The 24,251-nt window shown below is 51.5% G+C and overlaps 1 protein-coding gene across 1 annotated transcript in view; it reads right to left on the reverse strand.

Annotated features, from left to right (window-relative positions):
* MMP17 (matrix metallopeptidase 17) overlaps nt 1-23,779 on the reverse strand; it is a 61,454-nt gene extending 37,675 nt beyond the window's left edge. The window contains exon 1 of the mRNA XM_065692807.1: nt 23,651-23,779. Within this exon, the coding sequence (XP_065548879.1) occupies nt 23,651-23,779 (129 nt within the window). The remainder of the gene's footprint in view (nt 1-23,650) is intronic.
* Nucleotides 23,780-24,251: the final 472 nt, after the last annotated feature.

Below are 24,251 nucleotides of genomic sequence, written 5' to 3' on the forward strand. Positions count from 1 at the left end.
GTTAATGCAAATTCAAGCTTTTGCATAGATTGCCCATCACATATTTATGTCACTGCTTAATCTAGCAGCACTAAAATTAACATTCTTCTAGCAATAGTACAAATAATAGCCCTCTGTGAGCAATAGCATCTTTGCTTTTGAGGCTGCTGTCTTGCAGGGGTGCACAGAGGCTACACGCAGACAGGCAGAGCCTGTCCTTCCCCCAGATTGATGCCTCCATGTCAGCAAGAGAAATGGCAAAGGGGAAACAGGGAGGAGGAGGCATGGGCTGGAGGTCACACTGTGGGAAGCACAACATGCCCCCTATGTCCCAGGCAGGTGCCCCGGCCATTGAACCTCAATGCCTGTCAGCAATTACTCACAGCAGCACTTTGTGTTATGTGTTATTTTCTGGTTTGTTTTTTCCTGGTTCAAGCCTTAGGTTCAACCTTTTTTGTTTTGTTTTTTTTTTTTAAATATGGATTTTAAGAATAATATCATTTTCATCTCTTTTGGGCGGTTTCTGCAACCAATAGAGTATTGCTGGGGAGGTGGCATGGCAGCAACGCTGTCAGTGGCTCCCCGCCAGCACGGATCAGGCCATAATGGTAAACAAACCCCTCATAGCCTTTGTTTTGCTCCCTTTTCTGTAGTTAATGCCACCATTTATAAGGCCTTGGGAAAAGTGATGGGGTTTGCATGTAAGTGTCCTGTGAATTTTCTGCAAGAAACCAGGTTTCTGTGAGCAGGGATACAGCCGAGCGCCTGCATTTAATGAGGTTACGGCAGAGCTGGCTGGGTGGGAAGAGTAAGGGGTTTGCAAGAGCCTTTCCTTCTTCTTTCTTTTCTTTATTTCCTTAAATGAATGCCTTTTGTCATCTTCCCCCTCTCCTTCCTGCTTTGCAAACAAGCCATTAGTGTGGTTTGGGGACCGTGGTTAGTGGCTGAGCTGAGAAACTGAGGCATGCAGGGCTCCCTGAGGATCCCTAAATAAAAGCATTTGTGCTCCCAACGGAATGAAACTGTAGGGTGGGAAAATCAATTGGATTTTGCCATTGAGGTCTGCATTGCCCGATTCCCTGCAGACATGGGGATGTCACAGCCAGCACAGGAGGCAAAATCCAGCCTGGCCCAACACAGAGGGGAACAAAGCCAGTGGAAAGCTTCACTGCACATCTCTTGGAGGTGCCCGAGCACAATGCAATGCCTGTCCTGCAGCACAGCTGTTCACTTGCTCCCCGTCAATGTCTTCTATTTCCTCCCTGCTCCAGGCTCCATCACCCTCCAACAAGGGGCACAGCCCGGCTGCTGGGCTGGGATCAGGTCTGGGTGAGCAGCGCTCTCCTCCTGTGGCCAGTGTGCCCTGGGCAAGCCTCTCAATGGAGCTAGGAATCGCTGAGACATTCCTGTCTGAGAGGGTAGTGCTGGAACAAGGGCAGCACGAAGCCTATCTGCTAACCAGGTCCAGCGGAAGGAAAACAAACACAGGAACAAATGACCTGCCCCAAGAGTAAAGTTACTCTGCAGCAGCCAAAACCACATATCAGAGCCCTTTCCTTTGCCACTGCTCTCAGAGAACCCAGAGAGGGGTGGCTTCACCCAGCCCATACGGATCTCAGTCATCCCAACACTTAATTTTGATCTGTCTCTTTTCTTGCTTTAATACAAAGACCTTGCTTGGCTTTGGTCAATCTATCCATCAGGCTGAGCTTTCAAAGCAATAAAAGAAGATGTCCAAAGTCCATCTTGTAGACAGGGGAAGAAATCTTGCAGGCAGCCCTCACCGCAGGTCAGGACAGCATTGTTATGTATATACTCTGTGAATTAATGCCTTTTAGCTAGGCTGGCAAGACTTGAACCTCTTCCAGCCCCTAGGCTTACAGTTTTACTAAGTAGCAAGTATTGACTTTTAAAAAGACCAAGATAATTTTATGACCATCAAGAATATTTCAAGCTATACAAAGCCAGATAATGGCATATGAGGAGGGCGGGGGAAGAAAGAAATCAAATCAGTTCATATATATCAGGACTTAATTGCTGACTGACAACAGCCAGGAAGGAATCTTTCCTTTCAGCAGCAGCATTTCATACAGTATTAGAGACACGGCTGGCAGGAGCTGAGAGCGCATCTGCCCTTCACAGGACGGGCTTGGAGACGGAGCAGCGAGACTTGTGTTCCCATCAGCACACCAGGACCCTCCCCGGCCTGACCCAGCATCCCTCACCCTCAAGCCAACCCTCCTCTCCACCACCTGATACATCAGATACACGAGCCCAGATGGATACTGGATACAAAGGCATGTTTCTTTACCCAAACTGCCAAAATAAAGGGGGAAAAGCCACTGTCACAGGGTTTATGTCAGAGCTCCAGAGGAATCACGATGTGAAAACACTCAGGAAACAGTTTCTCTGTGACCAGCTCCAAAAAAAGTGATTGCTAATTAATAGAGTGGAGAGACTAAAGAATCAAACAGGAGCCCAAATAGATCAGATTAATTGAGCTTGCTGGATGGGAAGAAAGGCGCACTGCAGCCAGCAGGGATGGAGCTGGTGGGCAGCAGCAGGGTGCTCCTCCACACCTATCCCTGCAGATGGGCAGCTGAAAACCAAGTCCTGGTCACAGCAAGGGCAGCAGAAGTCGAAAGACTGTTTTTCTCTTTAGTTCCATGGCTATAAAGTGCCTTTCTCTGGAGGCCAGCGCCAAGCACAACACGGCACTTGTGCTGCTTCAAATCTGATCTTGTTTGGCTCCCAGTTTGCCACTTCATGGGCTGGCAGGTTTGGGGAGGCACAGGGCAGGCAAAGCAAGGGTGAAATCTCAGCTCCTCTGAAACTGGGCCAAAACACCCAAAGCAAAAAGAGGAGCCAGGATTTCTCCCCTGCATGCGATCACCCAGGTGAGGAGGTCTGAGAAATCACTTCCCTCCTCCATTACCCATCACACAGCGAGACCCAGCCTTAGCGACGGCCACAGCTTGCTCTGAGTCGGAGTACAAACAGATCAGCAAAAGGCATCCTCCGACTGATGGATGGAGAGGGAGGGACAGAAAACAATCTATTCAGATTGCACCGACACAATTTAATCTGACTAAAAGCTGCAACCACAAAGGCAGCAGCAGGCAGACGCCTGTAGTAACCCCCGCCCACCAGCTCAGCAGGGCCCATTTTAACAGACTTTTTGTTTGCTTTGTGTTTAAGTGAGTATATCCTGCACCATGGAGAGCACTACAAAGAGTGTTAAGCAGCTTCCCAGCTCTCAGAGTGTGAATGACAGATAAGACAGCCTGGGGACCCACGCAGTGGGGCACTGGGGTGGGCAGGCTCCATCAGGTCACTCCCCCCACCAAAGCCTGGCAGGTGGGAAAGCAGCATGCGAAGCAAGTTAGGAAATGCAAGGAGAGGGCAAGAAGAAAGCATTGAGTACCCTAATAGAGACCATCACAGACTGCTCAGTAAGAGAAAGCAAGTGTCAGACAAGAGCAGAAATAAGACAGATCCTGATGAAGATCTGGCTAAACAGAAAATTGCAGCAGCAATCTGCACTACAGGGATTTCTAAAGCAAAGGCAGGTTCAAGAAGGAACCGGTGCTGGTAGAAGCCTCAGCCCCACGGATGCTGCTAAGGCGGCATAAGCATGGCCCACCACCTCCTGCTGCCCCAAACCTCCCCAAGCCTTCAGCAGGCAGGCAGCAGGCACACTGCAAGAGATGGGCAGCTTCCCCAAGGCACTCTGTACCAGCCACGAGCACCACTTGTGAGGTTATCCTCCCACACCAGCAATGCCAGCATCGGCCATCCCCACCTGCCTTGCCAAGCAGTCCGGAGTGATGCCGCCCACAAAACCATCATGGTTTTGCCCCCAGGGGTTAGGCACTAACAAACAGGCACAGAGCTCCCCATTCGCCTGCCTTTGCACCCACCGTATCTATCCTCCTGCTTGTGCTCAAAACATCGGAGATGAGCCCTGCCATCTTGAGCAACCTGGCATGAAAGCATTTCCAACAATAAACCCACCACCGCACAGCAAACTGAAACTATTGAGAGGAGGCAAACAAGATCTTTGGGTCAGAAACTTTAACAGCTATAAGAAATTTAACAAATACAAGCAGAACAAATTCAAGATGTACTTGACCTGGACAGCAAGAAATACCATCTCGGTGGGCTGCTCCTGCCTCCCTTTGCTGCTGGGGGCTCCACTGGCTTCCTGCACTGCAAGCAGGGCTGAATGTCCCCCTGGCGAGTGCAGGCAGGATCTGGGCACACAGCAGGCAGCTCCAGCCATCCCAAATCCAGGGACATGAGGAGAGCAGAAGCAAAGGCAAAATCCCCTGCTGCTTGGGCAGATGAAGCCAGGGGAAATGAGAGTTTGTGGGTAAGCAGGGAGCAGCCAGGGATGGGAGCCTCCCCAGAGCCCCAGCGCATAAGTGCATTTTAATGTTACGCAAGGGTGGGCTTACAGCAAGGCTCCCTTTGAAACGGATCTTGTAAGGAAAGGTTAAAGAAGCTTAAATTATTCTCTCTGAACTCAAAGGCTCAGAAGTGACGTCTTTCGCGTTGCTTATGTTGCTGGTAGCACAACCCCATGTGGGTCTGACTGCTGTGGGAGCTTCGGGCTTTGAGGGAAAACAAGAACTGTCAGGAGATTATACTTCTTTTCCTTCCAGCGCATTGCAGGCTCCAGCTGGGAGTAGCTGGAGAAGTGGTGAAAAACACTTTATTTTAATTAATGAGCTGGCTAAGTATGCTGTTATTCAAGCTCATTTTGTGGTGCTTTTGACTGGGAATCTTCAGGACACCCCTAGGAAAACCAAAGCAGCATCCTCAGATACTGCTCTTCCTTCTCCCCTTGGTTACTTAGAGGGACCGAGCGGGTCCAACATGTTCAGACACTCCCTGCGGCACTCTACCCAAGTAAGGCACCTGCAGAGCCACAACCACTCATCCAGCTCCCCTTGCAGGGGACCTGCCCCACAGTAGCAGAACATTGTATTTCTATCACCTCATAGGATGCCCTGGAACATAGGATGCAGGGTTTGACCCAGCTTCTCTCAACAGCCTCCTCCATCCCTGTTCACCAGCATGCCCCATGCTATGCACCTGCAGAGAGAGCTTCTTATCCTAAGGGAAGCATTCCCGGTCTGGCCTACTGCAGTATTGTGTCTGATCTCTACATTGTGCCAGGAAACAGATTAGTTAATAGACAAGGGGGAAGGGGATGTATGAAACTCCCCCAGTGTACCCTCAGAAGACTGTGAACACCTTGAAACCTGGAACCTCCTGGTTACGCTAGCAAAAGGATGTGATGAAACAAGATTATGCAGCAGTCTTAAGACTTTGCCTTTCTGCCTTGCTGTATGATTTCCCACTCACCAAGCCCAGAAATTAGGGGATAAGGGATGAGGGGGGACCACTGTCCCAAAAGGACTGGCCACGGCCCCGCTCCAAGCAGCTCTGCAGCATCTTAGGAAGAGCAGGAGGCAAATCCAGTCTGGGAGAGGCTTTAGGGGCTGATTACTCAGCCTAACGACCTAGTTGAGATGCTGAAGCAGCTACACAAAGAACATATAGTTATGTATCATTTTAATTTTCATATAATGGCTTTATCTTTTTGTTACCCTATTTCATTATTGAAAACTTTTATTTCACAAATACATTTTAATTCTCAAATCCAACCACCAACAAAAGTACTTACAAGTAATTTAATACCCAACAAGGCACCAATTCCTCCAAAAGCAGCAATCCTGAAATGAGGCTACTGGAGGCTCTCTTGGCATCTGACACTTTAATATTATACCAGAGCACCTAGAAGGTAACAATTTACGGCTCCTCCAAGCTACACATGCTCATTTAGAAGCCAAAGCTGAGGAGTTTGTGCAATAAGAGCATCTCTTGGTGATCATCAATATACAAGAGAGGTCTCCAGCACACACCAAGGCTGAGAGCCTGCTAGGGAGTTTGCAACACCAGCTTAAGAGCTGCACAGAGGGAAAGGAAAGAGACCTTCAGCTGCACCGTCCTCTCTGCCCTGGAGACCCATAGTCAGCTACACAGATTGGGCTAGACAAGAATATTCCCCTATCAGTGTCTTTTGGCACCACAATATCGCGTTTAGAATAGAGAAGAGTTGTTACAGCATGTCAGACCACATGGAGAAATGAAAAAGGTCTCAAGCACTGATGGCAGCTGCTGAGCACCAGTATTCCTGCAAAACAAACCCAGGAGAACTAAAGCGAGACCCTCACCTCCCTGCAGTACCAGAAGGAAACACCACTACTTATCCTAGGCAACAATCTTAATTGTCCAATTTTTCCAATTGTCAGCTTTCCTAATTACACAGATGCTCAGCAAAACACCTTAATTTTTCATGTACCTGCCCCCCTTTTTCCTTCCAATAGAGGGAAATTAGAGATTAGCCCACCCATACAATCTCTACCCTCATAGAACAAAGACTTTCACCACAGGCATCCACACAGCCAGGCTTTTACCCTACATTTTCACATTACATTCATTCCCCTAGCGAAGCTGCATTAAAAATGTATAGGTTAAAACAACAGATACCTGGAGATGGAAGCATGTAAGTGCTCTCTCTCTTTTGGTCCTGCTACAATGAGCATCTGTGTCTAAGACCCAATAAGGTCAATGGGAAATAAGCAGGTGCTGAAGTTTTAAGCATGTGAATAAGTTGTTACTGAAGAGAGTACACATGTGCATATTTTACTGACTGCTGAATCAGTGCTTTTAAGCTATCAGATTGGATCAGCCTGACTGCCATCACACAGACCCTTTTGCTTCCCCACCTCTAGAGCCAAGACCTCCTGAAACAGATCCTTTTTGCACTAGTCAGTGGAAGGGGAGAGATGCAGGGAGCTGCCATGAGCCCTTGCTTCCACCAGCCCTTTCCATAGGGCACCTGAATGTCTTCAGCTCAAGGAAGTGGAAGATTAAGGGTAGCTGCTAAAGAGACAACTCTTGCATTGCAAAGGGGAGGCAAGTGCATGAGTGTGCTGTGGGGTTACACTCTGGGTTTGCTGCTTTAGCATGTGCTATGTGGAAGGCAGCATGGGCTCTGTTCAAGCTTTCTGCTCTGCAGTAAGATGCTTAATTAAAACATATTCCAAGGTAACATCAGATTTTGCAGGCAGTGCTGAAGAAACCACAGTTCTCTTTGAACTGATAGTGGATTTGGTGCACCAACACAGTGGCAAAACATTTGCAGCTGATGGTGTCAAACGAAGCACAGGCAGCACTGCATCTGAGTGATCACCTGGATGACGAGTTTCTTCCAAATCCCTCCCGCAGGCAAACCCAGAGCATTTGCTAATGTCAGTAAAGGGAATGGCTAGGATCACCTCCAGCACTGCTCTGCAAAGGGCCCAATCCCACATTGTGCAGGCAGGTTCCTGCAGTGCCTTGTGTTTGGAAATGCTGCAGGCAGGGCTGGGCAGGTTCTGCCCCAGCTGGCTCCTTCTCAGCCTCTTCCCCAAAACCCAAAGGCTCAGCTCCTTGCCAAGCATATCCCAAACCACGGCCCCTGTCCCTCCAGCCCCATTTATGCACAGAAAGCTGGAGGGACAGGGTCCAGGTTAATCCAGCTGCAGGCTGGATTAACTCCCATTTTTCAAACCTTTCAAGATGCTAAAATGAAAGTCCTATGGCCATGGCATGCATCACCCTCTGCTCCTCCCCATGCTTTCATCCAGCATTGGAGCACTGGGACCCTCAAGAGAGCAAACAGCTTTTGCAAAGGGGCCTTATCATTGCTGGCAGGAGCCCTTGAAGGTTCAGAAGGCAGCGAGGGAAATTTGTGCTGTCACAACCAAAGCCGCAGTAATTAAACAGGAGTTCCTCCGTCCCAGGGAGGCGGTCGGCAGAGCGGTATTTGTGAGTGGGGACATGAGGTCTTGTCCTACACAAGGGACTGCACACACACAATGCAGAACCTCAACCCACTCCACAGCACACTGCAGCAACCCCATGGCTGCAGCTGGATCCAGCAGCAGGGTCACTGGGCTGCTGAGCCACATCCCACTCACACACAAGTGCATCCGGAGGACCCTTCTTGCCCTGCTGTTCCAAGTTCATCCTCACCCAAAACCTCAAACTTCCCCTTTCTTAGTTCAAAGCTAAGTAGATCTTCCAGAAAGAAGGAAAAAGATAAAAAAGCAGCTTCTAAAGCACTTCCCGGTCTGATGTGCAAAAGCCGATTACCCAAATGGAGGTGAATCAATGGAAAAGGTTCTTAGGTGTCAGGAGAGGCAGTGCATGGCCTTTCTCAGGGCCCAGGATCAATGCTGCTTTGCAGCTGGCGTCCAGTCTCCATATTTCTATCAGTTCCAGTGATGGGTTGCCAAGGTGTCAAAGTCAAATCATCTGAATTTCTCACTGAGTGAAAGATACTCAGGGTTCAAAATTACACCTTGACCCAGCTGGGCCATTTTGCAGCCATTATCACCAATTCCTATGGTGCAAGGTGGCAAGAGTTCAAAGAAGAGAAAAAATTGCTTGCCCTTTCTTCACCTTGCACACAAATGAAAAAGAAATGTGCTCTCCTTGCTTTTGACATTACCGTGTTTTAAAGAGCTTCACAAACATCCATTTCCTCATTTCAGCTCACACAGAAGACATATTATCTATTTAAATATGCCTTCTCCTTGGCACCGTGCAGCCTACTCCCTATTTTTAACATTTTAAGAAGCCACCAAGTGGTTCTTTGCAAAACTTAATGTTAGGAGATGAATACAATCTGTTTTAACCTCAGCAAAATTGGCCGATTTCGTGAGGTTTTTAACATACGGGTGAATTAATCAAGTCACAGGGATTATGAAACGTGAAACACGGCTCCCTCGGCTCTCCACCCGCATGGGAGTGATTTGGAAAAAAGCCCAACCAGCCCAAAATCTCCCAGCACAGCGAGAGGAAAACAGTAATCAAAGGGAATGTTTTCCAACACCCACCGGCTTCCTGAGCAATGATGCTCTCCCTAGCAGAGCTTTACTGTCTTGCAAGTCTTCCACCTTCATTAGCCTTATTGGCATTGCCATGCTCCACTCCATCGGTGGTGAAGTCCAGGGAAGCTGGGAGTGATGTCTTAAGGCTCTGCACCTACCAAGCGCTGCCTCTTCTGCAGCAAGACCAGATCCAGCTCTTCTTTCCCTCTTCCCTCTTGGCTACCTCCTGCCATTCCCTGCTGCCCTCTGCATGGGTACTGGCACCCCAGGAAAGGGGCCCCTGTGCTGGTTGGAAGCAGCTTCACCCTTTCAAGGGAAAATAAACCCAGGAAAAGGCATTTCCTCCACCTTTAAAATTCCAGGCTCCTCTGTCTTATTTGATTTCATTTGTGAGGAGTTCCTATTCATTCACCTCGAGTCTTTTATGTATTACCTTATTTTTCTTTGGTTTTAAATGGTTGAAGTTAGTGTTTTAACCAAGAACAGGGCCAAAAACACTGATTCCCAGGCAAAACTGCCTGGAGCTGGTCATAGTTCCCATCTGTTGCTAAAGATGTATCCAACACAAAGCATGTCACCCTGCGTGGGGGCCAGCGGACACAGCATCGCACACCAAATGCTCCTTGCAGGGCAGGTGTTGGCTCGGGCTGGGGCACATCGGCAGAGCACAGCTGTGTGTGCTGGGATGGTGAGGGAGCTGCTCACTGGATTTCTGTGTCTGTGCACATTTCTTCGGCTGCCACCCTCCATCAGGTGCTGTGTATGGGCAGATGGGCAGCGGCACGCTCATGATGGTCACTAGGAGTGCTCAGAAAGCCAGTTTCCTTCCATGTGCCACTGTCAGCAGCTCTGGATGCTCGGGAAGAGGGACCCACACCAGACAGCCGAGCCCTAGGCTTGTGCCAGCAGAACCCCAACAGCAGTGATTTTGATCTCTGGAGCTGACTTGCCCAGGCTGCTGTCTGGCTGCCTGTCCTCCTTTCCTACCATCAGCACCAGGAAAAGCTTCCCAGCATGTGCGTGTCCCGTAGGATCTGCACCAGCCAGCCCGGTGTGGGTGCAGTGGGCAGCAGCAGCTCCTCAAAGCCAGGCAGCTATTCTGTGAATTATTCAGTGTGGCAGCAACTGCCATGACCGGGGGGAGCACAGGCAGGAACACGGCTCCCTGACAGCATGGAGAAGGCTTGCACAACAGTTGCATCACCCATGGGAGCTCCCAGACACATCACCCATGATGCTGGACCCACAGAGCAACTCAGAAAATAAGGTGGAGGTTTCCAGCAGTGGCAGGGAACCTGGACATGCACCAGGAGGGGTTTCCTCTCATTCCCCACCATCCTCTGGGATCTTCTGCAGCACAGCAGGGTGCTTTGGAGGGTGCAAGCAGCAGCAGCACTTCCACAGACACCTTCCCTTAGCTGCCTGCACTCAGTGGGGATTTCAAAAGCACCAAACACAGCGTGCACAGAGCTGAATGCAGCCCTCCCTCTCCCCCAGTACCCCAGGACAAGCAGCATCTCCCATGCAGCGGCTGCTGTGCAAAGCCAGGGAAGGCAGGATGCAGTCTGAACGCAGACATGGGAGGGAGAAGAAGACAAATGGTTCTGGGGGAAATACAACGACCTCCCTGGTGGTGTCAGGAAACATTTGTCAGAAGGCAGAAGTCATTAGCTGTTTCACTGCTCACCTACAGGGAACGTCACAGGGCTGGTGATGGCTGGTTAATGCAGACCAGACAGGGCTTATGCTGCCAGAGCCGAGGTCAGCTCCCTGCTTCAGGTGGCAACAGCCAGGTTTGCCCAGCACAGGCTTGGCCACTGATCCTGGCATCCCTGGATCTGCCCCTGCCTTGCTGATGGGCACAGCAAATCAAGCCATGCCAGGAAACCTGCCTGGCCTCTGGCATCCCTTTCGAAGTAACCACCAGTGCTCAGAAGATCACACAGCCTTTTGCTAAAGGTGGAAGTCTACCGCAAGCCCCTCGCAATGGGTGGGAAGCCAAATACCTGAGCAGCTAAAGGGCTTTCTAAAAATCCATGGAAAGTCAGTGCAAAGGCCATCGAACCCTACAACCCATCCCTTTGGACAGCTGAACTGTATTGAGTACAAGCACCCTCTGGGGAAAGCCGCTTGCTTATATAGATGAGAGCTTAACCTAAGGGCATGCAGAGGGATTTATACAAATACTTAAATAAGAGCATATACTCCGATACTTAACATAATTCAATACATTGCAAGCAACATCCCACTCTAACTCAACCACAACAGCAATCATTTTCCTGTGCTGGACCAGCCAAAAAGTGTAGAGCAAGAGATGAAGGGGGGTAATACAAACATAGGTGTGACCAAAGGGTGCTGAGACACCAGATAAATGAGTGAACGCGTGAGTAAGGCTGCCAGGCCAAGGTGACCTTTAACTTCAGCATGACTGCATTAAGACACATTCAAGATAAGATGCATTTTCTGCATTACATCTGAAATGCAAAGGGCAGGTGGTACCCCCAGGAAGGGTAGCCATGGTGGGGGCGAACAAGAGTCGTCCAGCAGCATCAGGCCCCTGCTGAACCCTCCTCTGGTAGGCGATGGCATCCAGTACCTCAGCAGCACATTGGAACCACAGATGCATTTGCAGTATGTGCATTCCTCACCCATCTCAGGCCCAAATTCATCTTCCTACATAAAAGCACAACATGATCTGAAAGCTCAGTCTGCGAAATGAGGCAGTGAAAATGAGCAAGAGGTTGATTCCACAAAAGCCACCATCCCCTGAGCAAAGAGGCCTCTCATCTGTGGTGCTGCCCACAACAAAGGAATAAAGAATGGCAATGAAGACGTGATTTCCTTTAGTGGGTCCTGAGCCTGCTTCTGCAGCGAAGACACAGCAGGTGCGTGTTGGTTGAGTCACCACCCCAGCTTTTGGAGGCTTGCCTTCCTGGGAGACCTTCCCCTGTGAAAGTGGCTTTAGGAGGAGAGTAGAAAGAGCTGCAAAACACACGAGTGAGCAGTCACACACAGTGCCTCCGCACAGGGCACTGCTGTCAGCTGCCTTGATGGAGTGCTGCTTTCACACAACAGCCCTCCCTGATAACAGCATTTCCTCTAGAATGGAGCTGCATCTTACAAGTCGATATATAAGAAATATTCAGGCCTTGCCTGGTTGTAACACACCTTCTGCTGAGCACCAAGGTAATTCTCAGCCGTGCTTTCTTGCTCTTGAATCCACAGCAGAGCAGGGCAGGTTCCTGCAGAGCCTCCCCAGACCCAGCCAGGGCTTCAGCACTCTCCCCCTCACCTAAAACACTTGCACGTCTTTCAGTGTGTCCATTTTTCTTGTCCCTGCACCCCGAATGGTGTGAGGTTTATGGGGTGCTCAGCTCTTTCCTGGCACACACAGGTGGTGATGCCCAGGGATGCTTTGGGCACCTGATGCCTGCCACAGGCTTAGGTCATTGGAATCACAAGCACAGTGCACTGAAATCAGGAGTTAATGTTAAGAGTTAAATTCACAATGCAATGAAACAGCAATAGCACAAGGCTGGGAATAAGAAAAGGCTCTCAGAGGTGAGTGATGGGAATAATACTCCATTGTGGTGCTGTTTTGGTAGGGCAGGGGGGAGAAACAGGACCACCAGGAGACCCTGAGCAGGTGGCGTGCATCCTCCAGCCATCCCTCCACAGAGCATGGCAGCTTTGATTCCTCTCTGTCCTGCCCAGAGCCATCCTCATGAGCAGGGACGGTGCTGGGGAAGCCCTGCAAGTGTCTCTTGGCTGCAGCATCTCAGTGCACACCGTGCGCTCGCCTTCCCCTCCCCAGCATAGGGCTGGCAGGGCACCAGGGAAATTAAGCAGACGATCTCTAAAGCCGAGAGAAAAGCAGCCATCTGGGCCCTAACAGACAGGTCGTTTAGTGGACAAAGGGAATTTTCTAGAGAAACGCAACAGTCTGAAGCTATAACACTGCCAGCAGAGAGAAGCTTTCAGGGAGCACTGAATACCGGGGTAATGCCCCGTCCTGTCTAATTAAAGGATAAAGCAGAAGATGGGTTGGAGCAGTGGGAAGCAGGAAGGAGCAGGGTGGGCTGGGGGTGAAGTTTGAGGCTTTCTGTGCCACACAGCGCAGGGGCAGCGGCCCACTGCAGCAGAAACAGCCCCCCCAGCAGCCCCCTCTGCACCAACTTCTGCACCTTTGGGGATGCGATTTACATCACTAAGTCCCCTAGGAGACTCTGTGTGCCCTTATCTTGAGTCTCAGCATATTCCCCTGCAGAAAGCACAATTACTACTCATGCGATGATGAACAGAAAACCAGCTACAGACACCTATTGTCCTTTCTGCTCTTCCTTGTCGGAGAACCAAAATATCTCATAATTCAACCTACAAGTACTTTCTTACCCCATCGTGTTGTGCTCTGCCACATTTCATAACCTTGTTTTGCACGCTCTCAGGTAGTGCTCCCCCTTCTCCTGGGGCTGTGAGCAGGTCTCCTTTGAAGCTCTTCCAGGTTATTGAACTACTACGTTAATGCAGCTTGTTTCCCATCAGCTGAGGGCAGAGTGCCGGGGACATCATTTATTTTCCATGTTTATTTAAGTCAGGAGAGTCCTTAAAGGATTTGTTTGCGCCTGTTTCGGTCGCTGCTCTTGCTGAGGTCACCTCCTGCCCCAACATGTGCCAGCAAATGAGGCCTGGGCAGAATGGAGCCCACCAGCTTCTTTCTACTGTTTTGATGCTGTGGAAACAATTCCTTTCCTTTATGCTTCTCAATGAGGAGTAGAATTGCCCTTTTTTCTAGCTAATAAGATCTTATGCCCCTTGAACGTAAGGCAAAGTGAGAACCAGCAGTGATCCCTCGGTTGAACATCCCTATTTCTGCACAGTCCCCAAAGAAGAGTCTGTTCTGGTCAGCTCCTTTTTGGATGGCTTGAGCATGTCTCATCCGGACTTTCATGATACAAGCACAGCAGACAGCAATGTTGGTCCCATGGTGTGTGCCACCACCGCCCCCCCACCCCCTGGAACAAGCTCCTCCTCCATGATGGTGTAGATAGAGACCTATATGCCCTTGAAAAAATGGAGGTATGTGGATTATCTCAATGGAGCAATCCCCTCTGCCCCCTCATCCTGCAGAAGATAGGGAGCACTTTAACTCAGGGAAGCTGTGGGACTTGGGCTTCCTGAACAATAGGGCTAGATCCACTGCCAGAGCTGCTCCTGCAGTGGAGGCAGGAGACAGGCACGTGGCTCACCAGGGTCCCACAGGGCTGGGAAACCAGAACAGAGGATGGAAAGCGGACTGACTGCGATTTCTGACACCTCTTGCAGAGCGGCCTGGAAGCGAAGTAATTGGCAGGGTTAGAAGATGCTCGGCACCAGCAGGTTTGCTCCAGGGCAGATATTAATCATCACCCTTTGCAGCCAGAGCTGCCCAAGTGTGATGAAGGGGTGGTGCTGAGCTGCGGAGGCGAGAGCCAGCACATTGGCACTGCTGTCCCATGGGCTTGTTCACCTCCTGATGTTTTCAGGGGGTGGCTGAAGCAGACTAACACCTTCCTGGGGACAGCAGCAGAGCATGGGCAGCGGTTGGTCTGTGCCTGCTCTCTGGCTGCAGGAAACCCACGGGGCTCGGATCTGTGGCACGCTATTTCAAGAAGAAAGTCAAAGTTTGCTCATAAAGGTATTCGCTAAGAGGTAAATGGCAATTACTGCAGACAAGAGCAAGGAGGCACAGAAAGTGCTTTGAATACCTTAAAGCATGGACTACTGTCGCCACGCAAGGATTCAGTGACCGAAGGTCTGCACCATGGGGCAGGATTTGAATGCTGGGAGCCCCTCCTCCCGGGCTAAGTTAGTACCGTTTCCCTCACCCCTATTGCTAACAGCAATAGAAAAGGCACTGGGGCGCAGACCCCGGGGGAGACGCCGGCACCCCACGGGCGGTTCCCCCCCTCTGCTCCCAGCCCAGCACCAGCCGCTTTTCCCGGACGTTTTCCCAGTTTCCACAAGAGGGCACCGGCACGACACCGACGGGCACAGCCGGGGTGCCCGAGCAGCGCCCGCCCCGCACCGGCCCCCTCCCACCGCCCCTTCCCGGCGCCCGGGGGCAGGAGCGGGGCACAGGGAGGCTCGGGGAGGCTCAGCGACAGGATCTGGCCGCGGGGTTCTGTCTGCAGGAGGAAAGCGGTTGATGCACATCTGCCAGGAGAGCTCCCTGCAAAGGCTGGGAGTGAGGAGGTGCCAGTTCAGGAGCCCTGCCTCGCCGAGGTGTTTGCTATAGCAGGAAGAAATCCCTCTTGCTCAGAAAGGCGATTTTGTTAACAGCTCTGCTAGCACTGACAGGCTGTGGGGAAGGGAATGGGTCTTCTCGGTGTGTCCAGAGGGGCACCCACCACCACCCATCCTCTCCAACTTCTGCATCCCTGTGCACTGCCCAAGCAGGGAGCACGAACCCTCAGGAGCTGCTCCTCTCAAGAAACAGCACTGAGGGGCTTACGGGAAACCCTGATGCAGGGGAAGACCCAGCTGGAAAGTGACAGACAGTGAAAGTAAGCCCCTCAGTAACAGAAGTGTGTGCACCCGCATTCATACCACAACTCCGAGCGAACTCATCAAGTGCTTCTTCCTCCACTACTACTGGAAACCTGGTGCTCAGAGCTCAGGTCACCTTTCAGTAAGTGATGTGGTTGTTTGGCCAGCCACTAGATCTCATGCCTCAGAGCCCAGCAGAACAGGCATTTGGTCCTCCAGCTTTTAGGCAGAGAAAAACAACTTTAGGTTCTTCTGGTCTGAGCTTTTCAACCCAGATGAGCTTGTAGAAGACTGCTCAGATCACGGCTGCTCTATTCACTGCCCATGTGAGACCCTGGAGTGTGACAGCTGATTTGCTCTAGATTGTCTTGATCCTGCTGGACACTGAGTATGTACCAAAGCACGAGGTGTATTAGAAATGCCCAAACAGCAACAGATTGTCTGATGGGACTGTCATTCTGTCATGAAATATGACATGCATCCAGCCCAGGAGGAAGAACTGGATTGCTGCGCACTTCAGTGCCAGCTGAGGCCATGCAAGATTATTCCTCATTTCAGAGTCTCATTGATCAGACCTGGAGGATGCATTTCTGTAGCATAAACAAAAGGTGGCAAAAGTCCTGAACTACCTGCCTCTAGCTGAGCCTTCATATAAAACACGTTGCTACTTCACAGGCATGTCTATGAGGGATTTCCCTTTTGTGAACCCAATTTCCTCTTGTCTTTGAACAAAAACGCATCTCTGACACAAGGGATGCAAAGGTACAGACAGCATGGCTTGGTGCAGAGCAACAGGGAATTGGCTGAGCAGCAACAAAATGGAGAACAAACAAGAAAAATAAAAGCCAATTTAATGCAGAGAATTTATCAAAGGAGCAAAGATGCTTCTCAGCACATCACTGACTGCCCTTCTGCTGGCAGGCGTGCCAGAGGGACACTATGAGCACGAAAAAGGAAGAGCAATGACAAAGTAAACACAAGTAACAAGGTGGGAGCAAGCCTGTGGGATGGTGGGAGCTCTCCATGCTCCCCACCTCATGCCTTGTCAAAGGTGCAGCCTCCACCAAGCACCAGCTAGGACATAACTAATATTGAGTGGATGCAATATCACCGGAGGACATCCCGCATGTTGGTCTCAAGAAAAACAGGAGAGACAGCTTTGTTTTGCTCTTGCTCAGTGACAAACGAGACCTGTCACCCTTTCCCAAAGGCTGAATTCATCAGCTCCAGAGCTTACAGGTAAGTAGCTCTGGAGTCATGGTGGGATTGTCTTTAGCAGTCATGGTATCATTTTGCTCCTTGTGCTTTCCTTGGGATCCTATAGCTTTCCCAGGAGCTACTGTAAGATGAAAGGAGCAGCTTCTTGTGTTACACCCTTCAGCAAGCTTTCAGTAAGGCACGGTGTCCAGGGCGGCTGTGGAGGAGCCCAGCAGAGCCACCCAGCTGACCAGGGCACCAGGGGCCACAGCTTCAACTTTAAGGGAAACATGAAAATCCATGTCCTGAGATGCGCTGCAGCCGCAGTATCAGCAGTAGCACTTCTGCATGTGGCAACATCTCACTGACAAAAGCAAATCTTCATGAAGGGCTGCCCAATACATGGGCAGTACAAGCCTGAGAACAAGCCATGTAGGCTGTTAACTCACAGTATTTTGGAAAGTCTGTGCATGCTTCCTCAGATGAGTGTTTCCAGGGCTTCCTCCCAAAAGGGATCCCATGGAAACCCCTTCCTCACTTACTGGTCTTTCCCATCTTTTTATCTCATTCAGATCCCTCCAGGGTTCAGCCACTCACTTGGTCCCATCACCGCTCTCTGCTTCCTCAAACTCAAAAAGCCTTGGACAGTGAGATCCCCAAAGTCAGCCAACAGTCCATGAAGTTTCCTTTCGATCCCTTGGTAGCTTGCCATCTCCTCCAGCAAGGGGTGTTTGTTGGGAAGTGGAAAAATCCAGAGCCAGGTGGTTTGGGATGGGAGCCCTAGGGAAGCTGTATGGGGGTTAAATGCCCCCACCGTGGTGTAGGACAACCTCTGCAAATGAAAGCAAACCTGTGGATGAAGCGTTCCAGATCTCTCATCTCCCACTTGTATTTTGGATGAGGAAAACTTTTGTGCCGCACCCTTAAAAAGGGATGTTTGCAGCGGGCCGCATGGGACACACTTGAATTGCAGAGCAACCCCATGCAGTGCCTGGGCTGTTGTGTGATCTTCAGCAGCCAGGAGCTGAACCACAGGAGGTGCCAGTCGGGGTTCGTTAAATGGCAAGACGGTACAATCCAAACATGTCCATCACCTTCAAGCAAGGACCTTGTGACACAGGTAAAATTGCTTTTGTCCACCCAAAAGATCAATATTGTCAGGATGAAATAATATGTCAGGCAGTGTGAAGAACTCGGCCTGGCCACTGACAGTCAACAGGCAGGAACTCCCTCTTGGAAAAACGATATTAAAAGAATCCTGGATATGCTGCTGCTTTCCCAGTCACTGCATTTGGACCGTGCTAGCCAGGACCTGTAGATCATCTCCAGACATCTTGGAAGAATGATTTCCTGTGCACGTGGTTTATTCTGATGCAGAAAATTCCTCAGATTCAATCAAGTTCTTTACTATTAAACCATCATGCCAATCAAACTGCCAGAGTCCCGTCTGAAGACCACACTCTTCAGCAGGCATCAGCATTTACTCCATGTCAGTCATGGCAGGACTTTGCTCTGAACAAACCCATTGTCAAAGGCCGTTTCCCACTGAGCTCATCTAAAACTCTCTGGTCCTTCAGCAGCTTCTTCCCCTCAGCCCCCGCACGTCTGCTTTGTTTTGCACTGGATTTAACTTTGCATATGTGGTTTGGTGTGGCTTTTTTTTAATATAACATCAAATCTCTTAATTCTCTGACCCAGAAATCAGAGACAATCCTCATAAAAATCCAGGACAAAGAAGACGCAGCTGCACACACAGAGCAGCGAGAGCTTCTGAAACTCTCAAATCTACCCATTTAAAGTGATTTTGATTAAAGAAAGCATTTTGAGAACTGTTGCTGTCAGATCTCTGGTTATTTTGAAAGCAAATCCTTGGCTTTCAAGTGCAGCTCTACCCTGAACAAGACACTTTAAAGAGCAACAACGCGCTGGTCCACGTTTACCCCAGGCAGTGATTCGCACCTGAAACACAAGAGCTTTTCCCTCCCACACCGTCATCTCCAGGAGGACAATAGGACCCAAGACCCATGCAGGGGACATGGGACATGCCTGCTCTCAGAACATCCAGAAAAAGTCTCCCTCAGCCGCAGCCTGACCTTTCCCGTTGCCGCTCAGCCCATTCCTGCAGCACTTTTGCCAATGAGTAAGTAATGAGGGATCAGCGTGCGGCCGCGGCGACGATTCGCCACTGGCACTAATGACCCTGCAGGGACAAAACAGGGTGTTGCTGACATCCAAACCCCCCTGTTTCGTGGTGACATCACCCATGTCCTCAGTGGGGTCAATGCACGTGGTCCCACCGGTGAGTCACACCCTGACACCAAACCGGGAGAGCCCCATGGGATGCCAGCAAGGTATGCAGACCCACTGTTTTTCTCATTGCCTCTTTGCATGTTTTGATGAGGGAGAGCAGTGAAGCCTCACAGGCAGAGCCAGGTAGGCACACACAGGCAGCCACCTCCCTCAGGAGAGCCCCAGGAGCTTTAAGGGGCAAAAGGAAGGTACTGAGGTACGGTTCCATCACGCACTGCCACCAGGGATGGCGCGGTCTAACCGGGCGGGTCCTGCCAGCCAGGAGCTTCTTCTACCCCTCAGCACTTCACTGCGGCACCCAAGGAAGAGCAAGGCCAAGGTAGGAGCTCACCTATCCGTTCCCAGTGCCAAGCATGGGGAAGTCCCCAGCAACAGCAGGATTTCATCCACCTGCTCTGAACCCTTCCCGAAGGCAGAGTCTCGTTAAAGCAGGTAATTTAGCTTAACTACACCGCGTAATTCACATGGCTGGGCCCACAAAAGCAGCCAAGCCCAGGAGGAGATTGCATTACTGTATCTGGAGGTCTGGGCTGCTCAAATCTGAAAGGGAAGTGGCAGTTCAAACCAGCCAAGGCTTTAATACCTGATTAAATGCTTTTGCAGAAGCCTGTCTACGTGAAAGCTTCCAGCCAGCCTTTTGTCAAGCCAATTTAGTTTGCATTGTACTTTGGCTTCATGAGGTACCTTGAAATGTAACCAGCAGCACATTTGTGTTCTTTTTAACACAGTAGCTTAACTTTCTTGGAGGGAATTTGTGGACCTGAGATGGCTACTGCTCTGTAGAGGAATGAAATGAAGTGCTTCGGTATCAGAGGGGCCAAGCAAAGCTCCCCTCTCTAATGCTGTTTGCCAGAAGATGTTGTTTAGGGAATCCAGTGAGCATTTTGCCCTGCAGGACTTGCCATTCCAGAAGGCTGAATGAAGCTCCAACTGGGATTATCTATTTTTAATTTCCCCATTAGCAGAAACAGAAGGTTACGAGTCTGGTATTTGCTCCTGGTAGAGGGAACAGGCTATCCACATAAAAGGATTTTGCTTTCAGAGGGCCAATTATCCAAAGCCTTGCACTAGGAGGTAAGCCACATCTCAGGGACACAGTGCCTGATCCCAGGTGTTTGAATGCAGCAACATAGGAGAGATCCTGGCGGATCCTGGAGCAGGTGGGAACGGGAGGTGGCAGGACTGGAATGTGCAGCTGCATGTGGACATCAGCCAGCCACAGCAGCAGGGTGCTCCTACCCTCTGCAGGCAGGCAAAGCACCCCAGAAACAGCAAGAAAGAGCCCGTTCCTCAGTCATGGGCTGGCTTTTACTCTGGAAGTTGTCACCTGGGAGACATGGGGCAGACCCATAGGAAACTGCTGCTCCTCCCGCCCTCCGCTCCCTGATGTGGGGACACAGAGGAATCTCTGTCTGTCTCCCTGGCCCACCACAGCCGGTCAGGGGGGGCACAGCATCACAGGGCTCTGTGCCACCGGGGCTCTCCCCTCAAGTGTATCCTTGTCATTCAAATGAGAAGCTACCACAAAGGCAAGGGCCCTGCCCTGAACAAAGAGCCGCTGAGGGGGATGTGGGTCCGTGGTCTCCACCGATGAATGCAAATGCCTGCATCTCCTGGGAGCAGCTTCTCTGGGAACAACACAGAGGGGCTTTGTGAGCGGGAGGCTGAGAGAGGCATCAGTCATACGCAAGCCCCCAGGAATGCCCAGCAAGCCTCAGCTGAAGAAGCGCCCGGGGGGCACACACAGACCTTCCCCATCACCCCTGACCACACAGTCAAGAAAGAGCAGCTCAGAGTCTGGTTTTTGCACCCGTGCTCTTGCGGCCAAACTTTCCTGGCACTCCTGCATCCCTTGGGCACCGATACCAGAGCCTATGGTGACCTCAGTGATGCTACCACCACTCAGCACCATGGCAAAGCATCTCCTTCAGGCAAAGCATCTCCCCTTGACAGCCAGCTCCCGTGCAAACCAGCAGGTCTCCAAGTCAACACCTTCAGTACAGACTCCAGCTTGCCGGCTCTTCTGAACTTGAATGCAGACCTTCCTTCAGACCTGGTTCAAAGCCCAGCAAAGTGAGAGCTCTTCCTACTCAGTTACTACTAACATATATAAAGTTTTTGCTGCTTGCCCCCCCGAGACTCTCAAACTCAACAGCCATAAAAAGAAGCAATTTGAGAACGCAGTGAGGAGGGGTTGGGGGTTTACTGTAAAGGCAGCAGAGCAAAATGCTAAGTAGTAAATCTCAAAAGCAATGCACTAAAATTCAAAGGAAACACTCAAGTCAAGCTCCCTTCCATCTGCTGTTTTATGCTCTCTTTGTTAGAGGCTAATGGAGAACAATAAAAACATTAATAATCAAGTTAGATTTATAAACTGGGCAGGATATTCCACTGGTAATGAAATCTGGAGAATCATTCAATATTATATTGCTTTGGACAGCACTCTAACAAGAGCTGCCTCTGAATTATAGCCCTCTTTCGTTTTGCTGAACTTTAATTTGGCCCAGCATCACTGATTTGTTTAACACAAACCTATAGCGGGACTGCAGCAGAGGATGCAGCTCGGAGATATGGTCCTGCCCCTGCTGAAAGCTGCTTGGGTGTGAGGGGGGAGTATTTGGGATGTAAAAGCTCAGTTGACATTGTGCTCTATTTACTGCAGAGAATTGCTGGATGTCGTTTTCAAAGGTTAGTGGAGCTTTCTATTGCTATGGTTTCACGCTTCCTAGTTTTCAAATATTTGGTTGAAATGCATCACAGAGCTCTAATTCCTTAGTTGCTTCATCAAGTGGGTATCAAATAATTCTTCTTAAAGTTCTCACTTCCCACACAGTGGTGTTTTTCTGACCAACACCTCTGAAAAGACCTGGTGGTTTCTACTCTTTGCTGCTCATTAGATGGCATAAGCACAAACCTGCTCTACAATCAACCCCTTCATAACTCCACCAGCACCATCTTGAGCCAGAGAGATGTATTTGCCCCAGAAAGCACACCCATCAGAGGGAAGAAAACACCCAGACACCCATCTGGCATCATCTGTTCTGTACTTCCCAGCCTACATCTAGCTTGGTCTTAACGTAGGACACCGTTATTCCCCTTCTCCTGCAGTTCACTTCTGCACTGTTACAACCATCCCCAGCAGCTTTTGCCTTGCAAGACTAGCACAGCTCTTCAGTGTGGTTTTGAGCTGCTGCTCAAACCAGTCCAGGACACAAGAAGGTACCTTAACACCTGAAAATTGTTAGAGGTAACTAATAAACCCCCTCGAGTATTAACATTTAACCTGTAAAGGCTGAGTGCAGCATGTACGGTAGCAAGGTTAAAAGCAGGTCAAAGATGAAGTCTGAGTCAAATTCACTGGGGCAGAAGACACTGATTTGCGCGCTGTTTGCATGAAATATTAATTCCGGCTTTAACATTTGGTTATAGAGGAAAGCAAGTGAACCGTAACGATGCAGATGTACCTTATTCTCCTCACATCTCCTATTCAGCTAGGAGCCGATGGGGAACGATGGGCTTTGTCCTTCCCGGCAGGTGTTTGAGCAGGAGCCTACGAGCCGGAGCACGCACATGGTGTCGGAGGCAGTGCTCTGGCGCACTGCTCCGTGCGAGCCCCGCTCATTAGGTAACCCCGCCGTGCTACAGCTCCATCCTCCCGCTCTCCTTCACGGCAGCGCTCTGAAATCCATTGAATTTCAGGAGATTTCTCCAAACTGGCGGGTCCAGCCTCAGGAATACCCAACCCATACCCAGCCACAGCTTTTCAATGTGGTTTGATGTGGTCATGAGCTTCTCTAAGCTACAGCTGGTAGGAGATACAAGAAACTTTTCCTCCTCCAGGAGCAAAGCCTCCATCTCTCCCCTCTCAGAAGCATGAAGCTGCCAGCACCCTGACCTGGCAAGGTATATGACCTGAGCCCTTGCTGCCTGCTAAAACCTGTCACCTCACTGCAAACCGAGCAGGCACCTGTAAGCGGAGAAGCAGGACCAAGAGGATGCCCACGCTGTGCAGACTACTGCAATGAAGTCAACCTTTGCCTGTCACCAGCACAGAGCAGCCCCTAACGCATCCCCCAGTGTGTCCGAGTCCTCAGGGATCACTCGTATTCCAAAGGTGCCATTTTACCCAGCTTACTGGCAGGAGTTTGTGTGGCTCCACCGCAGGCAGGGAGCCCTTGGGAGAGGCTCAGCCCTTTCTCAGCGCCTGAGACATCACCATCCATGTGTGAACGCTGCTGGGGCCATCACACCGGGTGCTGGGCTGGGGGAAAGCTGAGCCACGGCGCCGAGGTGCAGGGGGCACAGCACAGTGTGCTCAGGTGGCACCATGCACTGGGGGCAGGGGATGTGAGACGGTTGCAAAGGGATGCGTGGTACAGCGGCTGCGAGGGAGGGGGGACACGGCTTCAAAAGGGCTCCGTGCAGTGGGCACTGGGTGCGGGAGGTAAATAGACCCTTCCGCGGGCGCGGTGCAACGAGAGGCACCACGGAGAGTGCTAAGGGGAGGCAAGGGGTGTAAAGAGGCACCGAGCAGAGGGTACAAGCTGGAGGGCACCGGCTGCGAGGGGGACACCGAGCAGCGGGGCGCTCCGCGGAGCGTTCCCCGCGCCGCAGCGGCCGGCGGTGCCCGGAGGTGGAAGGAGCGGGGGGCAGAGGCGGTGCGGGTGGGAGGGGGGGCGCGGGTAACTCACAACTCCCCGGGTGATGTCTTCCGCCGCGGGGGTCGGCGCCGCCGGCGCTTCTTGCCACGCCAGCCACAGGGCGACCACGAGAAGCATCTCTCGGCGGCGGGCGCGGGGCCGGGCGGCGGGGCTCAGCATCCCCCCGCGCCGCCCGCCCGCAGGGCCCGGCCCCGGCCCCGGCCCCGCGCTGGGCTCCGCCGGGCTCCGCGCCGCATCCGCGCTCCCGCCCCGGGCTGTGGGCGCCGCCGGGGAGGGAGCCGCGGCGGGGTCGGGGGGGGGGGGCTCCGTTCCGCGTCCGCGCTGCCGGGGAGGCTCCGCTCCGCGCTGGGCTGCCGGGGGGGCTCTGCCGCCGGGGCGGCTGCGCGGTCACATCGTCCCGCACCCCGCGGAGCCAGAAAGTTGCTTCGGGCGCTGCCGCGGAGCAGAGCGCGAATCGGCGGCGGCTGCTGCTGCTCGGGGCCGCCGCTGCTCCGCCGCTGCTGCCATGCACCCCTCTGCCTCGGAGCGCCCGGTCAGCGGCGGCGGCGGCGGAGGAGGAGGAAGGATGCTAATGAGAGAGGCGGTGTTAAGACTCCAGCGCGGAGGGGGCGGCGCAGCGCGGTCTGGGCGC

Source organism: Lathamus discolor, chromosome 12, assembly GCF_037157495.1.
Source record: "Lathamus discolor isolate bLatDis1 chromosome 12, bLatDis1.hap1, whole genome shotgun sequence".
NCBI lineage: Eukaryota > Metazoa > Chordata > Aves > Psittaciformes > Psittacidae > Lathamus > Lathamus discolor.